This window comes from Myotis myotis, unplaced genomic scaffold (assembly GCF_014108235.1).
Source record: "Myotis myotis isolate mMyoMyo1 unplaced genomic scaffold, mMyoMyo1.p scaffold_m19_p_13, whole genome shotgun sequence".
Classification (NCBI taxonomy): Eukaryota; Metazoa; Chordata; class Mammalia; order Chiroptera; family Vespertilionidae; genus Myotis; species Myotis myotis.
The window spans coordinates 31774148-31789891 of record NW_023416317.1 but is presented as its reverse complement, the minus strand read 5'-3'; the positions used below and the strand labels follow the sequence as shown (position 1 = coordinate 31789891).

At 48.6% G+C, this 15744-nt stretch overlaps 1 protein-coding gene across 4 annotated transcripts in view; it reads left to right on the top strand.

Annotated features, from left to right (window-relative positions):
* Positions 1–668: 668 nt before the first annotated feature.
* TF (transferrin) overlaps positions 669–15744 on the top strand; it is a 72708-nt gene continuing 57632 nt past the window's right edge. For 3 of the 4 annotated variants that reach the window (XM_036332555.1, XM_036332554.1, XM_036332551.1), the window contains exons 1-8: positions 669–822; positions 2688–2860; positions 6793–6901; positions 7883–8059; positions 8778–8925; positions 9951–10006; positions 13551–13729; positions 15052–15223. In XM_036332555.1, the coding sequence (XP_036188448.1) occupies positions 780–822; positions 2688–2860; positions 6793–6901; positions 7883–8059; positions 8778–8925; positions 9951–10006; positions 13551–13729; positions 15052–15223 (1057 nt within the window). In that variant the 5' untranslated portion in view covers positions 669–779. The remainder of the gene's footprint in view (positions 823–2687; positions 2861–6792; positions 6902–7882; positions 8060–8777; positions 8926–9950; positions 10007–13550; positions 13730–15051; positions 15224–15744) is intronic. The other variant, XM_036332552.1, reaches the window with a different exon arrangement.

Here is a 15744-nt window from a genome sequence, read left to right as displayed (position 1 = left end):
AAGTTGTACGCCAGCATCTGTGAAGTTTTACGGATGTTTGTTGTGCTTCAATAAAACCTTCTTAAACGTTATTTAAATCCCAAGACTTCCTCCAGGCAGAGCTCACAGACTGGGGACGACTGGGCTGCAGGTTGCAGGGGCGAGTAGAAGCAGCCCTGCCCAGGTTCAGAGCTTCATCTGATCTTGGCCTTCAGCAGAAGGTTGGAGGGACCTTGTCATTTGTGGGGCGTGAGTTCCAAGAGGGGCCCGGAGGGGGCAGCAGAGACGCTTTCAGAGGAAGATTCTGAAAACTGTTCAAAACGTTGTGTGCACATACTTTCCTGGGGGAAGGGTCCCTCGTTTTCACCGAGGACTGGCCCCAGTCCTGAGGAGTCCGTGCTCAAACATAAAGAGCTGCTTAGCTGATGGAGCTCCGGAGGTCAGGGAACGTAGCGGACCGGGCGGGTCGCTCTTGTCTCGTCCAGCGGGCTCCAGGTTGCTTCGGTCGTACCTCTGGGGCGCGTATCCCGCGCCTGGGGCTCCAGCTTTGCTGCTCGGGGCGCTGGGCAGAGGGGCGCAGCCTCGGGGCAGGGGGCGAGTGGGTGACAATTTGCTGTCCTCCAGCCCCACAGAGGGCCCCGGCTGCTCTGGGGCGAGGTGGGGGTGTGGCAAAGGTGACCAGCCCGGAAGGGCGATCCCTTCGGAGGAGGCGGATCCCTCACCCTCCCCACCCGGAGGACCGGTGGAGCTGGCTGAGGAGGCGGCTTGGAGCCTGCTCCGTGTATCGCTCCGCAGTGAGGATGAGGCTCACCATCTGCACCCTGCTGTGCGCGGGGGCGCTGGGTGAGTGGCGCACCGGGGGCGGGGGCGGGGTTGGGGCCGGCCCTCCAGGACTGTGACCCGGAGCCGGCCGAGGGTCAGCTATAGCGGGACTCTGAACCCCCTGGGTCTGAGGAGCCCCAAGGCCGCCTAGCACCCAAAGGGCCTTCCGCCCAAGGTGCACCCAGGCACCTGACCAACTTAGCCTAGGGCTGGGCGCTCACAAACTAGGACCAGCTGTTCAATCCTGCCTGCCGCTGGGATGAGCTAAGGATATTTTCTGTATCTTTGAATGGCTGAAAGAAAATTAAAAGAACGATAGTTTTGACACGTTAGTTACATGAAATTCCAATTTCGGTGTCCATACATAAAATATTAGAACACAGTCACACTCGTTCAGGTAAGTGCTGTCCATGGCTGCTTCCAGGCTTCAAGGGCAGAGTTAAGCGGTTGCCACAGAGACTGTGTGGCCCGCAAAGCCTAAAATATTTACTCAGCCCATTACAGAAACAGTTCGTGACCCCCTGGCCTAGAGGCTGTTGATCCTGTTTACAGCGAAGGAAACAGGAACAGAGGAGGAGGCGTTTCCGCAGGGCTCACCGGTTATTATTAGGAGGGAAGGGCACATGTCAGATATGCCTTGACTTGTCGAGCATCTAAGCAGATTATCTTTCCTGCTCTGAAATGTACACCTCCCATCCCTACCACACACCAGCGAGGGAGAGGAATGTAGGGGGAAAACAACCACCCTACAGTGGGATCCTCCTGCCACTCAGTGCTGTGTGACTCTAGGCCAGCCATGGGCAAACTACGGCCCGTGGGCCGGATCCGGCCCGTTTGAAATGAATAAAAGTAAAAAAAAAAAAAAAGACCGTACCCTTTTATGTAATGATGTTTACTTTGAATTTATATTAGTTCACACAAACACTCCATCCATGCTTTTGTTCCGGCCCTCTGGTCCAGTTTAAGAACCCATTGTGGCCCTCGAGTCAAAAAGTTTGCCCACCCCTGCTCTAGGCTGTCCCTTGACCTCTCTGAGCTGTTGTCCTCATTAGTTCAGTAGGAATTGCTTTTTCACAGTAAGTACACAGCTGCTGTGAAAGTGAAATGAGATAATGTATCTAATGGCAGAGCTCTAGACACAGGTGAGTTAGCACTGGTAAAAAATCCTGCACATAAATGTAGGGGCGCTCTCTTGTGTTATGGGGTGGGCAGGGCTCTTGGCTGGGTAACTGCAAGGAAGGTGGTGGTGCAAAGTCAATAAACTCAGGCATGTGCAGAGTCCTTGCTGGCTCAGCAACTGTTGTTTCTGTCCAGCCCTGGTTTGGTCAGGTCTCAGGCTGTCTTCAGTCACTTCTGGAGTAGGGTATCTTACATAGGGGAGGGGCAGTCTGGGCAGGGGAGAGAAGGCAGAAGGCAGGAAAGGCAAGGAGTGCTGTGGTGGGCCCTCCCTGGCCCAGTCTGCCACACAGGGCCTCACCGTGAGCTCCTCTGGCGCTGGGGGAAGGCTGGAAAGGTAGAGTACAGCTGTGGCCCAGCTACCGATGGCCACGGGAAACCCATGGTTCAGTCCCCAGGTCTGCCCCAAATTCTTCCTGAACAGGGCTTCTGTTCTTTGTTCTTCCTCCACCTTCTCTCTTGGCAATGTCAGGGGCTGACCAAAAGTTCATTTTTTCCAATCGGCGATGTGTTTACAAACCAGAGACAAAAACTGCCTCTCCTTCCCTTGTCCCAGCCTCAGAATGCAGTGGGACCTGTACCCTTCACTGTTCACAGACAGGAGTGGGAGGAGGGCAGGACAGGACAGAGGGGATATAGCCTGCAAGTCCCTTCAGAGGGTGCTGCTGTCTCTCCCACTGGGACAGTGCTCTCTGTCTTTTCTCCTGTAGGGCTGTGCCTGGCCGTCCCCGACAAAAATGTGCAATGGTGCACCATCTCGGATCAAGAATTCGCGAAGTGCTTGACTTTCAGCATGAGTATGAAGAAAGTCCTCCCTGAGGCTGGTCCCGTCGTTTTGTGTGTGAAGAAAAGCTCCTACCTTGAGTGCATTGAGGCCATTGCGGTAAGTCATTGCTGCCTACAGGAAAGTGGAAGAAAATCCACACTTTCTCTTGCTCCTGGCATTCTGGAACAATTCTGTACTCACACATAGGAGGCTGATGTACTTCCAAAATGAACATAGGAGTGGCTACCTTTAAGGAGTCTTAAAGCAAAATTCATCGTGGTTTGAAAGGGGGCTATTTTGAGGCACTGAGTTCTCTGAACGCAGAGAAAAAACAAGAATGTCTGGTATCAAAATAATGTGGTTTGGAAGTTCTTAACACATCACGGGAAGTAGATGAATGATGGTCACGGGGAAGAGAAATATGGTGACAGAATTGCAAATGATAGCTGACCCCTTTGTTTTCTAAGTTTTCCAAAATCCTCTTCACTCCTTCAGCATTGTTCCTGCTCATTTGAACCTGTGTCAGATGCTGTGCTGGGCAGTGGGGCTGCAGTGGTGGATTTAAAGACACATACATGGTCCTTACTCTTGAGGAGCTTACAGTCTAATCAGGAGAGAAGAAAAACATGCAAACGAATAGACATGTAATTTCAAATTGTGTAATATATAATGAAAAATGTACAGAAAGGGGAAAAGTAGAATGCTCTGACTGAGCACTGAGTGTCAAGAACAATCTCCCTGAGAGGGAACAATGAAGCTGAGACCCCAAGGAAGAGCCAGGGTATAATACTCCAGGCAGGGACACAGTGTGTGCAAAGGCCCTGAGGCAGGGGAGAGCTGAGCTTGTTTGAGTTGCTGTGGAGGAATCAGGGTAACAGAACAGAAGAAGCAGATAGTATAAGGAGCAATGAGGTGGAAGAGGAAAGACTCAGCCAAATGGAGCTTGATTAACTCAGGAAATCAGTGATTTGGTACAAACTACTGGTGTGTTCTTTGTTTGTTTTTAAATTGGACCTCAGTTACTATCATGGCTTAATTAGAACCCTTGGATTATAATATATGTTCAGCTTTGGTCCCTGCATGCCCCTCTTTATTTGTAAATATGTTAATAATATAAAATCATACTATCCATGAACCCACCACAAGTTCTCAAAACTTCATTATCGCCAATAGCTGACTTTTAGGATTGCTTTGCAGCAGCATTGGATTCTATGGGAATGGCGACACTTGGGGTTATGGAACCCCCTGGCCTCAGAAGAGGGCCCACGATAAAGAGGTCACCAAGGAAAAACCAAGATGGTGGCATGGGTAAACACCGGAAATTGCTGCCTCGCACAACCACTTCAAAACTAAAACTAAAAGACAAAACAGACATCATCCAGAACCACAGGAAGGCTGGCTGAGTGGAAATTCTTCAACTAGAAGGAAAGAGAAAAGCACACTGAGACTCAGAGGAGGTGTGGTGTGGAAGTAAAGTGCAGAGGTATGGAGGTGCATGTGGAAAGGGCTGGCAGCTGAGGACACAGTTGTCTTTTTCAATTGGGAGGGAGTCTCAAGCTCCTAACTGCACTGAACTCCAGTTCTGGGCGAGTCTCTGGGGACCCAGACTCATACAGGAGAAACTGGACTGTCTGGCATCGGTTGGAACTCGAGGGCGGCTTTCTCTCAGAGGTACTTGCAGCAATTACCAGGACACTGAGAAGCGGGGCCTCTTAGGGAAGGACTGAGGAGCAGCCATAGCTGCTTGCTCTGCCCTATTGATCCCCAGAGACCCCGCCCCACCCAAGCTGTGTGCAGAGGCTTTTGCATATGAAAGGCCTGTCTCTTTGCAATCTGAAAACTACCTAACAAACTGAAGCTGGGTCAGAGAAACCCAGAACTTCCAAAAGAAGGCCCAAGGCCCACAGCAGCTTGCATTGCTTCACAGCTGGGCTCCTGCTGGGTAGCCTCAGGCAGAGGCTAAATTAGCACCTCCTTAGAGATCCAAGAGCCACTGTATCCATTGGTTAGAGTGGGACCATCCAGATTACAACTCCTCAGATCCATAAGGGACACACTCAGGGGGCAGACTCAGTGAGCACCAAAGCCCTACTGAAGCAAGTCTTGCCCCAGAAGGGTGTCTCCAGCACAGAAGTTCTCCCACTGCAGACACAGCTGATTCTCACAGCCAATTGGCCTGGAGGTCAATTCCTCCCCGTGATACCTACAACAATCAAAGCTTAATTACAACAAGACTGTGCACAAAGCCCACAAAGGGGTGCACCAAGAGTGTCCACCTCAGGTAACTGGGGAGGCTGAGCCACTGGGCCCTACAGGACACCTAGCACAGAAAGCCACTCTATCAACACAGGGAAGCAGCCAAAATGCAGAGACAAAGAAATAGGTCACAAATGATGGAAATGGAGGAAAGCAAACTACTGGATATAGAGTTCAAAACCACACTTTTAAGGTTTTTCAAGAATTCTCTAGAAACTGCCAATAAACTTAAGTGAGACCCTCAAGAAATCTAGTGAGACCCTCGAGGTTATGAAAAAGGACCAACTAGAAATTAAGCATACACTGACTGAAATAAAGAATATTATACAGAGTTCCAACAGCAGACTAGAAGATCGCAAGAATCAAGTCAAAGATTTGAAATACGAAGAAGCAAAAAACACCCAACCAGAAAAACAAAAAGAAAAAGGAATCCAAAAATATGAAGATAGTGTAAGGAGCCTCTGGGACAACTTCAAGCGTACCAACATCCGAATTATGGGGGTGCCAGAAGAAGAGAGAGAGCAAGATATTGAAAACCTATTTGAAGAAATAATGACAGAAAACTTCCCCTACCTGGTGAAAGAAATAGACTTACAAGTCCAGGAAGTGCAGAGAACCCCAAACAAAAGGAATCCAAAGAGGACCATACCAAGACACATCATAATTAAAATGCCAAGGGCAAAAGACAAAGAGAGAATCTTAAAAGCAGCAAGAGAAAAACAGTCAGTTACCTACAAGGGAGTACCCATAAGACTGTCAGCTGATTTCTCAACAGAAACTATGCAGGCCAGAAGGGAGTGGCAAGAAATATTCATAGCAAGAATAGCAAGAACCTACAACCAAAATTACTTTATCCAGCAAAGCTATCATTCAGAATAGAAGGTCAGATAAAGAGCTTCACAAATAAGAAAAAGCTAAAGGAGTTCATCACCACCAAACCAGTATTATATGAAATGCTGAAAGGTATCCTTTAAGAAGAGGAAGAAGAAGAAAAAGGTAAAGATACAAATTATGAACAACAAATACACATATCAACAAGTGAATCTAAAAATCAAGTGAATAAATAATCTGATGAACAGAATAAACTGGTGAATATAATAGAATCAGGGGCATAGAAAGGGAGTGGACTGACTATTCTCGGGGGGGAAAAGAGTGTGGGGGGGTGCGGGAAGAGACTGGACAAAAATTGTACACCTATGGATGAGGACAGTGGGGGGGTGGGTAGGGGCAGAGGGTGGGGTGAGAACCGGGTGGAGGGGAGCGATGGGGAGGAAAAAGAGGAACAACTGTAATAATCTGAACAATAAAGATTTAATTAAAAAAAAACAAAAGAGGTCACCAAACAACAGCACCTGAGTTCTCAATGTACACATGTAAAAGCATGGCCGGGCACGGGGGGGCCTGAGTGATTGACTGCAACCTCCTTCAGAGCCTGCAGTGCCTGGGCTGTGCACCCAGCCTGGTGTGGGGAGGGCAGCTTTCCACCAGGAGGCCTGCGAATAAAGCCTCTGAAGCTCAGGTTGATTCTAAAAGATCACAGATTTCTGAGCCAGGAACCAGATTCCTCACCAGGAAAAAGAAAACCAACCCATTCCTTCCTCTATGTTAGAGGAATAGGAATATGGTGGCCAAACTCCCACACTGGGGTGGTGGAGTCAAATGAAACGGTTTAGTGTGTGGTCTGACCAAGGTGATGGCTTTTTTGGCCCCAAAAGTCACCCTCACTCACCTCAGTTTAGGTGGTCTTCCCTGGAATTGAGGACTTCATTGGTGTCTGGTTTGTTCCTTTTCAGGAAAGCAAAGCAGATGCTGTGACATTGGATGCAGGTTTGGTGTTTGATGCGGGCCGAGCCCCCTTCAACCTGAAACCTGTAGTGGCAGAGTACTACGGGTCAAAAGAGAGTGAGTTCTCCCTTGGGACCCGGGAGAGGGTTTGTGGCTGTTGTTCTCTCCTGATAGACCCTAGTTCTCTCCCGGTAGACTCTTGTCTTATTTAGGCAGGTAATGGAGGAATGAGTGGGCAATGTGGTGCCCTATAAGCCCCCACAGGCAGAACTCAAGGCCTCTGTGGCTTTGGGCTGGCTGAGGACTGGTGCTGCTGACATGACCTCCTGGGCCAGGAAATGTGCTCCCTGGAGAAATAGAGCAGGCAGTGTATAGCCCAGTGATGGCGAACCTTTTGAGCTCGGCGTGTCAGCATTTTGAAAAACCCTAACTTAACTCTGGTGCCGTGTCACATATAGAATTTTTTTGGTATTTGCAACCATAGTAAAACAAAGACTTATATTTTTGATATTTATTTTATATATTTAAATGCCATTTAACAAAGAAAAATCAACCAAAAAAATGAGTTCACGTGTCACCTCTGACACATGTGTCATAGGTTCGCCATCACTGGTATAGCCTGACCTCAGTCATTCCAGTTTAGAGCTATATAGAGAGTCCTCCATGAACCACAGGTGCTTCACTCAGAGGAAAGACCACACTGCAGCACACACTCTGAGAGTAACCTGACTATCTCTGGGCCTGTGTCCCTAGGTTCCAGGAAATACTTAGAGGGAGTCAGGAATGTGACCTCTGGTTTCCAGGTAGGCTTGAGTTGATAGATGTAGGCAGACAACCTGCAGGGCCAGGGTAGGAAAAATCATGTGCCTGTGGCCTTCTGGCCAGTGTTTGCCGGTAGGGTTATACGAATGTCCCCTCTCTGGTCCTTTTCTTCCCTGCAAACCTAGGGAAGTTATTCTGATCTCTCCCTCTTTAGGACCCAACCCAACATAAGTGTGGCTTGTGGGTTCCCCTTCCCTAGTCAGGAGCCCAGCAGTGATGAGCAATGTTTCCCTGAGGCCCAGGTTGTGGGTCTTCCATTCACATGTCTCTTTGTAGATCCACAAACCAGCTATTATGCTGTGGCCGTGGTGAAGAAAGGCAGCGGCTTCCAGCTGAATGAGCTTCGAGGCAAGAAGTCCTGCCACACAGGCCTTGGCAGGTCCGCTGGGTGGAACGTCCCCATGGCCACACTCTATTCCCAATTGCCTGAGCCACAGGAATCTCTTCAGAAAGGTAAGCAGGCAGGAGGGTGTGTGCCCTCGGGCAGATGTCCCTTCTTTTGAGCCACCCTGAGGTCACTCAGACATGATCAGGTGGTCATGTGTGATGATTCTTGGGGTGGTGGGGGGAGGTTAACCAGCTTTAAACTGGTTGGGTCTGCCACACTGGCAGCCCTTGGGAGGGTTCGGCTGAGTCTTTTCTTCTCTGAGCTCCTGATACCTCAGCAGAGGCTGCCCGGAGGAGTGGGTGGGAAAGGGCACCAGGCCCGACAGAGGGTTCAGGCAGGACCAAGGTCAGTGGGGCCTATTGCCCACTTCCTTTCTGTGTTTCCCTTCCTACTGGAGCATTCTCTGGTGGCCATCTGCTGGCCATGAGCCTGGCATGCACCTGTCCAGGTGGGTCTGTCATCTCCTGGGCATGACTTCCAGGAAAGACTTATCTCGGAGCTGTTCCGGTGTGACAAGGCAGCGAGGGGGCTGACAGTGACTAAGACAGGCCTTGGTTGGAGGCAGGCATAGGCCTGGGCCTTCGGGAGGGTGGTGGGCAAATATTTGTTAACATGTCCCTTTTTGGAAACCTTGATCTTGACCAGTGAACACACATACGGGCAAGCGGGGCCTGGTATGCTGGGTTTGTTCTGGTCACTCTCTGGTCACTCAGGAGCCTGGGTTGGGAGCGGTAATTGTCTTTGGCCAGGTTGGCTCATATTCCACATCTCTGTCTTGAGCAGCAGTGGCCAATTTCTTTGCGGCCAGCTGTGTCCCTGGTGCGGATGCGACAGCCTTCCCCAAACTGTGTCAGCTGTGTGCTGGGAAAGGGAAAGACAAGTGTGCACACTCCCACCATGAACCGTACTTTGGCTACTCGGGTGCCTTCAAGTGAGTGAGACTCCCTGTTCCTCCCCCGCTTTCTCTGAAGATGGTGAAATGAAAGCACAGGGATTAGGCAGGGCTGCCCCAGACCCCCTAGAGCAGCAGTTCTCAACCTGTGGGTCGCGACCCCTTTGGTGGTCGAACGACCCTTTCGCCTAAGACCATCCTGCATATCAGATATTTACATTACAATTCATAACAGTAGCAATATTACAGTTATGAAGTAGCAATTAAAATAATTTATGGTTGGGTCACAACATGAGGAACTGTATTTAAAAGGCCAGAAGGTTGAGAACCACTGCCCTAGAGGGTCAATGTGAAACCCAGGTTCTAAGTGCCTCCTAACCATCCTGAGGAGCAGTCTTTTGTGTGGGAGCCCCTCTCGTACCCCAGTGTCTGGGGTCTGTCTATGTTACCCTCCTGGACCCTCCTGGAGGGTGGAGGGGATAGACCTGACTCTGGGACTCTGGGATTCACAGACGCAGGCTTGGGCTCCCATCTGAGTAAAGGCCAGGATCTCCCAGTTTGCTCCTTTCTGCCTGAGCATCTCCCTGTGTCTGGGACACATGTGCCTGCCTCTCCCCACCTCCCTCTCAGCCCTGTGAAGGCACTTCTCCCTACTCCATGTTCAGTAAGGGAAATGGCTACCACTCAAAACCAGGCCGGGGTTCCAAGGTTATCCAGAGTTTTGATCCTACATGTAAAAAGCTTTAAACCTTTATTTAAAAAAAAAAATCTATTGCTTTTGGCTGCTTTTGAAGAGGAAGGTGAGGGTCCTACTTTCACACCATCCCTCCCCAGAGTTGCCTGGGATGTGGCTACAGGGCTCTACCTGCCTCAGCCCTCGGCTTGGCTGTGGGGGTTCAGATGCCCCTCACACAGGGCCATCGCCTCTGTGAGGACAGATGGAAGTCTGGGAAATGGCACAGCTCTGTGAGCCTGTGGCCGGGGCAGAACCTCAGATGGTCTGCACAGGGAGGGCAAAGCCCTGTCCTGGAGAGTGCCCTGACTGCAGCTGTCCTGTTCCTCAGGTGTCTGCAGGATGGAGCGGGGGATGTGGGCTTCGTGAGACATATGACTGTGTCAGGTAAGTGCTGGGCGGAGGAGGAATCATGTGCGTAGCACCCTGGCCAGGGGAACTGATTTTGCCTCAAAGTTTTCCTACATCTAGAGATGGGTGATGACAAGATCTTAATGAAATAGGAGGGTTTCTGTATAAAACACATTTTTGTTATGTGTACATTCTTTAAGTGCTCAATTTTTTCAGTCTATAACTCTACTAAACAGATTTTCTGAATATTTAAACATTGCTTAACTAGTAAAACAAAATGAGTTTCAATAATCAAATTATCCCAGTCACTGAAATACCAATTTCAAATTTAATCACGTTCTTCTGAATACCTCAGTACAAATGGCTCCCAAATGCTCAAATATCTGCAGCAAAACCCACACTATCATAATGATTTCAGAACTTCTTAGCACACATATAATAAGTCTATTGCAAAAGCATTATTACTACGGACAATAATTTCTTCTTTGTTTCTATATTTAAACAAACAAACAAATATCTTTTCAGGGTTTTGGGTAATTTATCAGAAACAAACAAATAACAAAAAAGTTTTTCAGACAAGATGAGGGTACAGACTTTGGCTTTTATAACCGATTGAATTTCTTTCAGCTATAGAACACACTTGTATCACTCACGAAGTTTAAAACCAAGTATATATTCACGGTGCTACATTCATTTTAAGATTAATGTCTGCTACCTCAAGGAAAACTTTAAGGTCTTGCTTTCTACATGGGCCTTCGCTCCTCATAACCTAGTTTTTCTCTTACGTGAAATAGGAGTTTCCCTTGTTTTGTTCTCTTGTTCAGCCATTCACAATTCACTGTCTCCTCATTACTACACATTGACCTGGTTTGTTAGCATTTTGGTAAGTGATGTATGTCTTATTATCAGTAATTTTAATCACTGGGGTCATCTAGGGGTTTCATCTCCCAGGATCAAGTTGTTCCAAATAATTGTCACTGTTATATCCTCTGGTTGCTCAAGTTACCACAATTATGTCAGAGGGCAGCACCTTCTAACACTCACCCTAAAGTGTTTAAAACATCCTCACTTTCTGAAAACAACAGGTTATCCTAGACCAGTGATGGAGAACCTATGACACGTGTGTCAGAGGTGACACACGAACTCATTTTTTTGGTTGATTTTTCTTTGTTAAGTGGCATTTAAATATATAAAATAAATATCAAAAATATAAATCTTTGTTTTACTATGGTTGCAAATATCAAAAAATTTCTATATGTGACACGACACCAGAGTTAAGTTAGGGTTTTTCAAAATGCTGACACGCCAAGCTCAAAAGGTTCGCCATCACTGTCCTAGACCATCCGATTATCTTTGCTGAAAGCCACTTGTCTGCTATTATACAAGACCCCTTATTAAAAGTAGAAGTTTATGAGAGATTGTCCACTGGGCTTTAGGGATGAAAATGAGTGTGGGTGGTGAGTGACTGAGGTGGAAAAGTTATTTCTTTCTGAAACTATTAGATCATATTGAGTCTTTTAATTTAATTCTAACATTACTAAATCATTTAAAAATTTTAATATATTTAAAATGTATTTTCTTTATGACATACCTAATTAAAATGGTAACATTCACAAGAACTCTAATTGTATTCCTTCTCTCTCTCTTTTAAAAAAAGGTTTTCATTGATTTCAGAGAGAGTAAGGGAGAGGGAGAAAGAGTTAGAAACATTAATGATGAGAGAGAACCATGGATCGACTGCCTCCTGCACACCCGCTCCTGGGCATGGCTCTGCAACCGGGGCATGGCTCTGACTGGGAATGGAACCATGACCTCCTGGTTCATGGGTCAATGCTCAACCACTGAGCCATACCAGCCCAACTTCCTTCTCTTTTGAAAGGAGTTTTATCAACCACAAAGGCCTTCTGTATGAGTTTGATAGGGCTGCCATAACAAAGTACCTTAAGCAACAGAAATTTATTGTCTCATAGTTCTAGAGGCAAAAGTCCAAGATCAGCATGTTGGCGGGGTTGGCTCCTTCTGAGGCGGTGAGGGAAAATCTGTCCCATGCCTTTCTTCTAGCTTCCAGTATTTGCTGGCAGTCTTTGGTGTTCCTCGGCCTGTACTACGTTATCCCAATCTCTGTCTCTCCATGTCTGTCGGTGTCCAAATTGCCTCTTTTGATAAGGGCACCGGTCATAATAGGAGTAGGGCCTAACCACTCCAGTATGACTGCCTCTTAATTACATCTGCAATGACTCTATTTCTAAAGAAGGTCACATTCTGAGGTCCCGGGGATCAGGACTTTAACATGTGAATCTCGGCAGGGGGCGCACAGTTCAATCCAGAACACCTTCTAATAGCTAGACGAGGAGAACCAAAGAGCTTGTTTTCCTTACAAGGTTTTCTGGTCCTTCTCTGTAGCTATAGAATGCCCTGCCCGGCTTCCTCGGCCCCTGTCCCTCCCTGACCTGCCCCACCACCTTTCTCTGGTGGGCTCTGTCTTTAGGGGGAGACCAGGATTATCCTAGCATGGCCACATGTCAGCTTCAGATTAGCAAGTTTGATGAGTTACCTCAACTCTCTGAGGCTATTTCCTTTTCTCTAGAATGGGATAGTTTCCCTAGCCAGTTTGGCTCAGTGGATAGAGAGTCGGCCTGAGGACTGAAGGGTCCCAGGTTCAAGCCTGGTTAAGGGCACATGCCCAGGTTGCAGTCTCCAAGGGGGGAGGGGTGTGCAGGAGGCAGCCGATCAATGATTCTCTCATCATTGATGTTTCTCTCTCCCTCTTCCTTACTCTCTGAAATAAATAAAAATATATTTTAAAAAAATAGAGTGGGATAATCACATCACCGGCCTCCTTCAGCTGCTATGAGGATTAAGTGACAAAGAGCATGGGGCGACTTCAGCACGGTGTTTGGTGTGCTGTGAGTGCTCGGTAAACATCTGCTGTCACCTTTCATATTAGCAGAGCCATAGGGACAGGGGCAGTGGAGGGCTCCAGGCCAAGCATGCCTCCCAGCCTTGTCTCCCCAATCATCTCTTCTCCTGAGGCCTCAGGTTCCTCATCTGTAGAAAATGTATTTGGAAAAGATTCTCTTTCAGTCCTCTTACTTAGGGTTATTAAAAGAATGATTGAAGAAGACAATTTTGGTGATATAAACAAACGTTATTAACACTTCAAGAAGTGGGCAGTCTCCATGTGGAGAACTGCAAAATGGAGAGGAAAGCAGGAAGCTTTTACAGGACAAAGAATAAAGAACAAGGAAGAGACACACAGGAAACATCTCATTGGCTGGGACCACACTCTCAACCTTGTTTGGGCTGAGAAGGAACAAAGAAAGAAGTAGAGAGGCCAGAGTTGGGTTGGCAGTGAGGACTGGCTGGATACTGCGCTTCTGATCACGCAGAACATTACAGGGACATGAAAGTTATCTAAGTTTTGGTTTGTTGACGTGGCATCCTGGGCAGGAGCGGCTCCATCTTGGGCCTAGAACGTTATTTCAATAAGGTCAGGTGTTTGTGTTTCAGTGAGAAAGGGGGACCACAGCTGATGTCTCTGCCTGCAGTCTGTTGGCTCCTTTGGGCTTTCTTCCCCCAGAGAACCTTGCACTCCAGGCTGACGTGGACCAGTACGAGCTCCTCTGCAGGGACAACACCCGGAAGCCAGTAGACCAGTATGAGGAGTGCCACCTGGCCAGCATCCCTTCCCATGCTGTCGTGGCCCGAAGTGTGGGCGGCAAGGAGGACTTGATCTGGGAGCTTCTCAACCAGGCCCAGGTACCAAATCCACTGTCCTCCTTCCTGCTTAGGAATCGCTGCTTGGATTCGGGGCACCTTCCTTTACTCTCTTATTGCCACTTGGCAGTCCTGTGGATCACGGCAGGAACCACACCACACACCATCCTCTTCACTGACAAGCCACTCAGTCTGTATATAGGCAGCAGAGGCCATAAAACCCTCGCCTGGCATCACCGACCTGGTGGGCCAAAGAATCCGCAGAAGTTCCTCGTTGCCCCAGTGTATTCTTTTTGTTCTAAGTGGACGCAGATGTTCCCCCTCCATGAGGTGTCCCCCCTGTTATCCTATTGGCATGTGACCCTGCCCTCCTGACTTCCCTCAGGCGCAGTAACCCTCCAAGAGCATTCCTCTCTGTCCTGCGTTGGTGGCATTCCCTCCCAGCTAGCCATCATTCATCACCCATCCCTGTTGGCACTCTCTGCTCAGCACTGAGGGTTCAGAGATGAACTAGACAAAGACCTGCCCTTGAGTTGCTCACAGAGAAATGTGGACACATACAAATTATCAGGAGGTGGGATGGCACAACCTTGGGGACATGGATTATGTACTTTCTGGAGGACAGAAGGACTGATTTGCAGGATGCATCTGGGAAGGTTCTGGGACCCCAGGGAATAAGCTATGTGCACCCCAAGGAAGTACGGAGGTTTGCCAGAGAAAGCAGCGGGTGACAGTTTATGCAGAACCACTGCAAAACAAAAAGCAGCCAGACACTGGAAAGAGTGTGTGAGTAGGTGCTGCTGTCGGATACAGCCAGGAACAGCTTTGGGCCAGTCAGTGGGAGTCATAGGTAAAAGGCCCTTTGTTTTTGCCTGAAGCGGGAAATGACTGCTTGAGATCCTCAGTGGTGGGGGCTGGGCCCAGAACTCCTGACCTCCAGCCTCGATGGCAGAGTGCTGGATCCCCAGCTACTCAGGATGAAGGGCACTGAAGCCACTTGGAGAATCAGGCGGCCAGGACTGCGGCAGCCTTCACTGACTGCCCACGGGAACACGGCATTGGAGAGGGGCAGTTGCCTGGCACATGACGACCCCAAACCCCTTTGTACAGATCTGAGGGGCAGCCCCTGCAGTTTCCCCGAGTCTGCACAAGGCAAACAAGCTGGGATTTGAGTAAAGCATTCCATGGAGGGAGACCTGAGAACCCCATGAGCCCCAGGGACTTCTGAGGGCCTTGGGCCCTGTCTTCTCTCTCAGGCACTCATTCTTTTTTCCCTTTCTGTTCTTAAATGGTTGGGGTTTGTTTTCCCTTTGCTTCTCTATGCCAGCTTCCCTCCTTCACTGTCTCGTTTGTCCTTCTAACAGGAATATTTTGGAAAAGACACGTCAGCAGACTTCCAGCTCTTTGGCTCTTCTTACAAGAAGGACCTGCTGTTTACAGACGCCGCCCATGGGTTTTTAAAAGTCCCACCTAAGATGGATGCCATGCTGTACCTGGGATATGAACATATAGCTGCCATTCGGTCTCTAAGGGAAGGTGTGTACAGTCCTGGCAGGGCAGCGGGCAGGGTGGGGGTCATAGAGGCTTTCCTGGTACTCGCAGGCCTCACCTGACCCAGCCTTCACTGGCCTGCAGAGCTCAGGGGAGTGCCAACTGCACTGGGTTTTAATGAGGGGAGTTTCTGTTGAGCTGGGGAGAAGACCTAACTTACCTTTAGATTACGGACCACTTGAATTAATGATGGTCTGGCTTCTTTGTATTAACCAGAGTTGCCCCACCCAACAACAGGTCTACTAGTATTTGACAGGGGAAATAGCCCATCCTAACCTGAAGTGGGGACATGGCCTCTGCCACCTTCAGGAGAACTAGAATTTTAGAGGGTTTTAATCCAGCTCCTGCTTTCCTCCAAATTCCTATGGTCCATTTCTTCCTTCCTTCTCTCCCCCCCCCCCCCCCCCCCCCCCCCCCCCGCCTCTATTTAGTCAACCAATAGTTATTGAGCATCCACAAAGCCACTGTGTTAGGCGTGGGCATACTGTGGTGAGCAAAGACTGGGC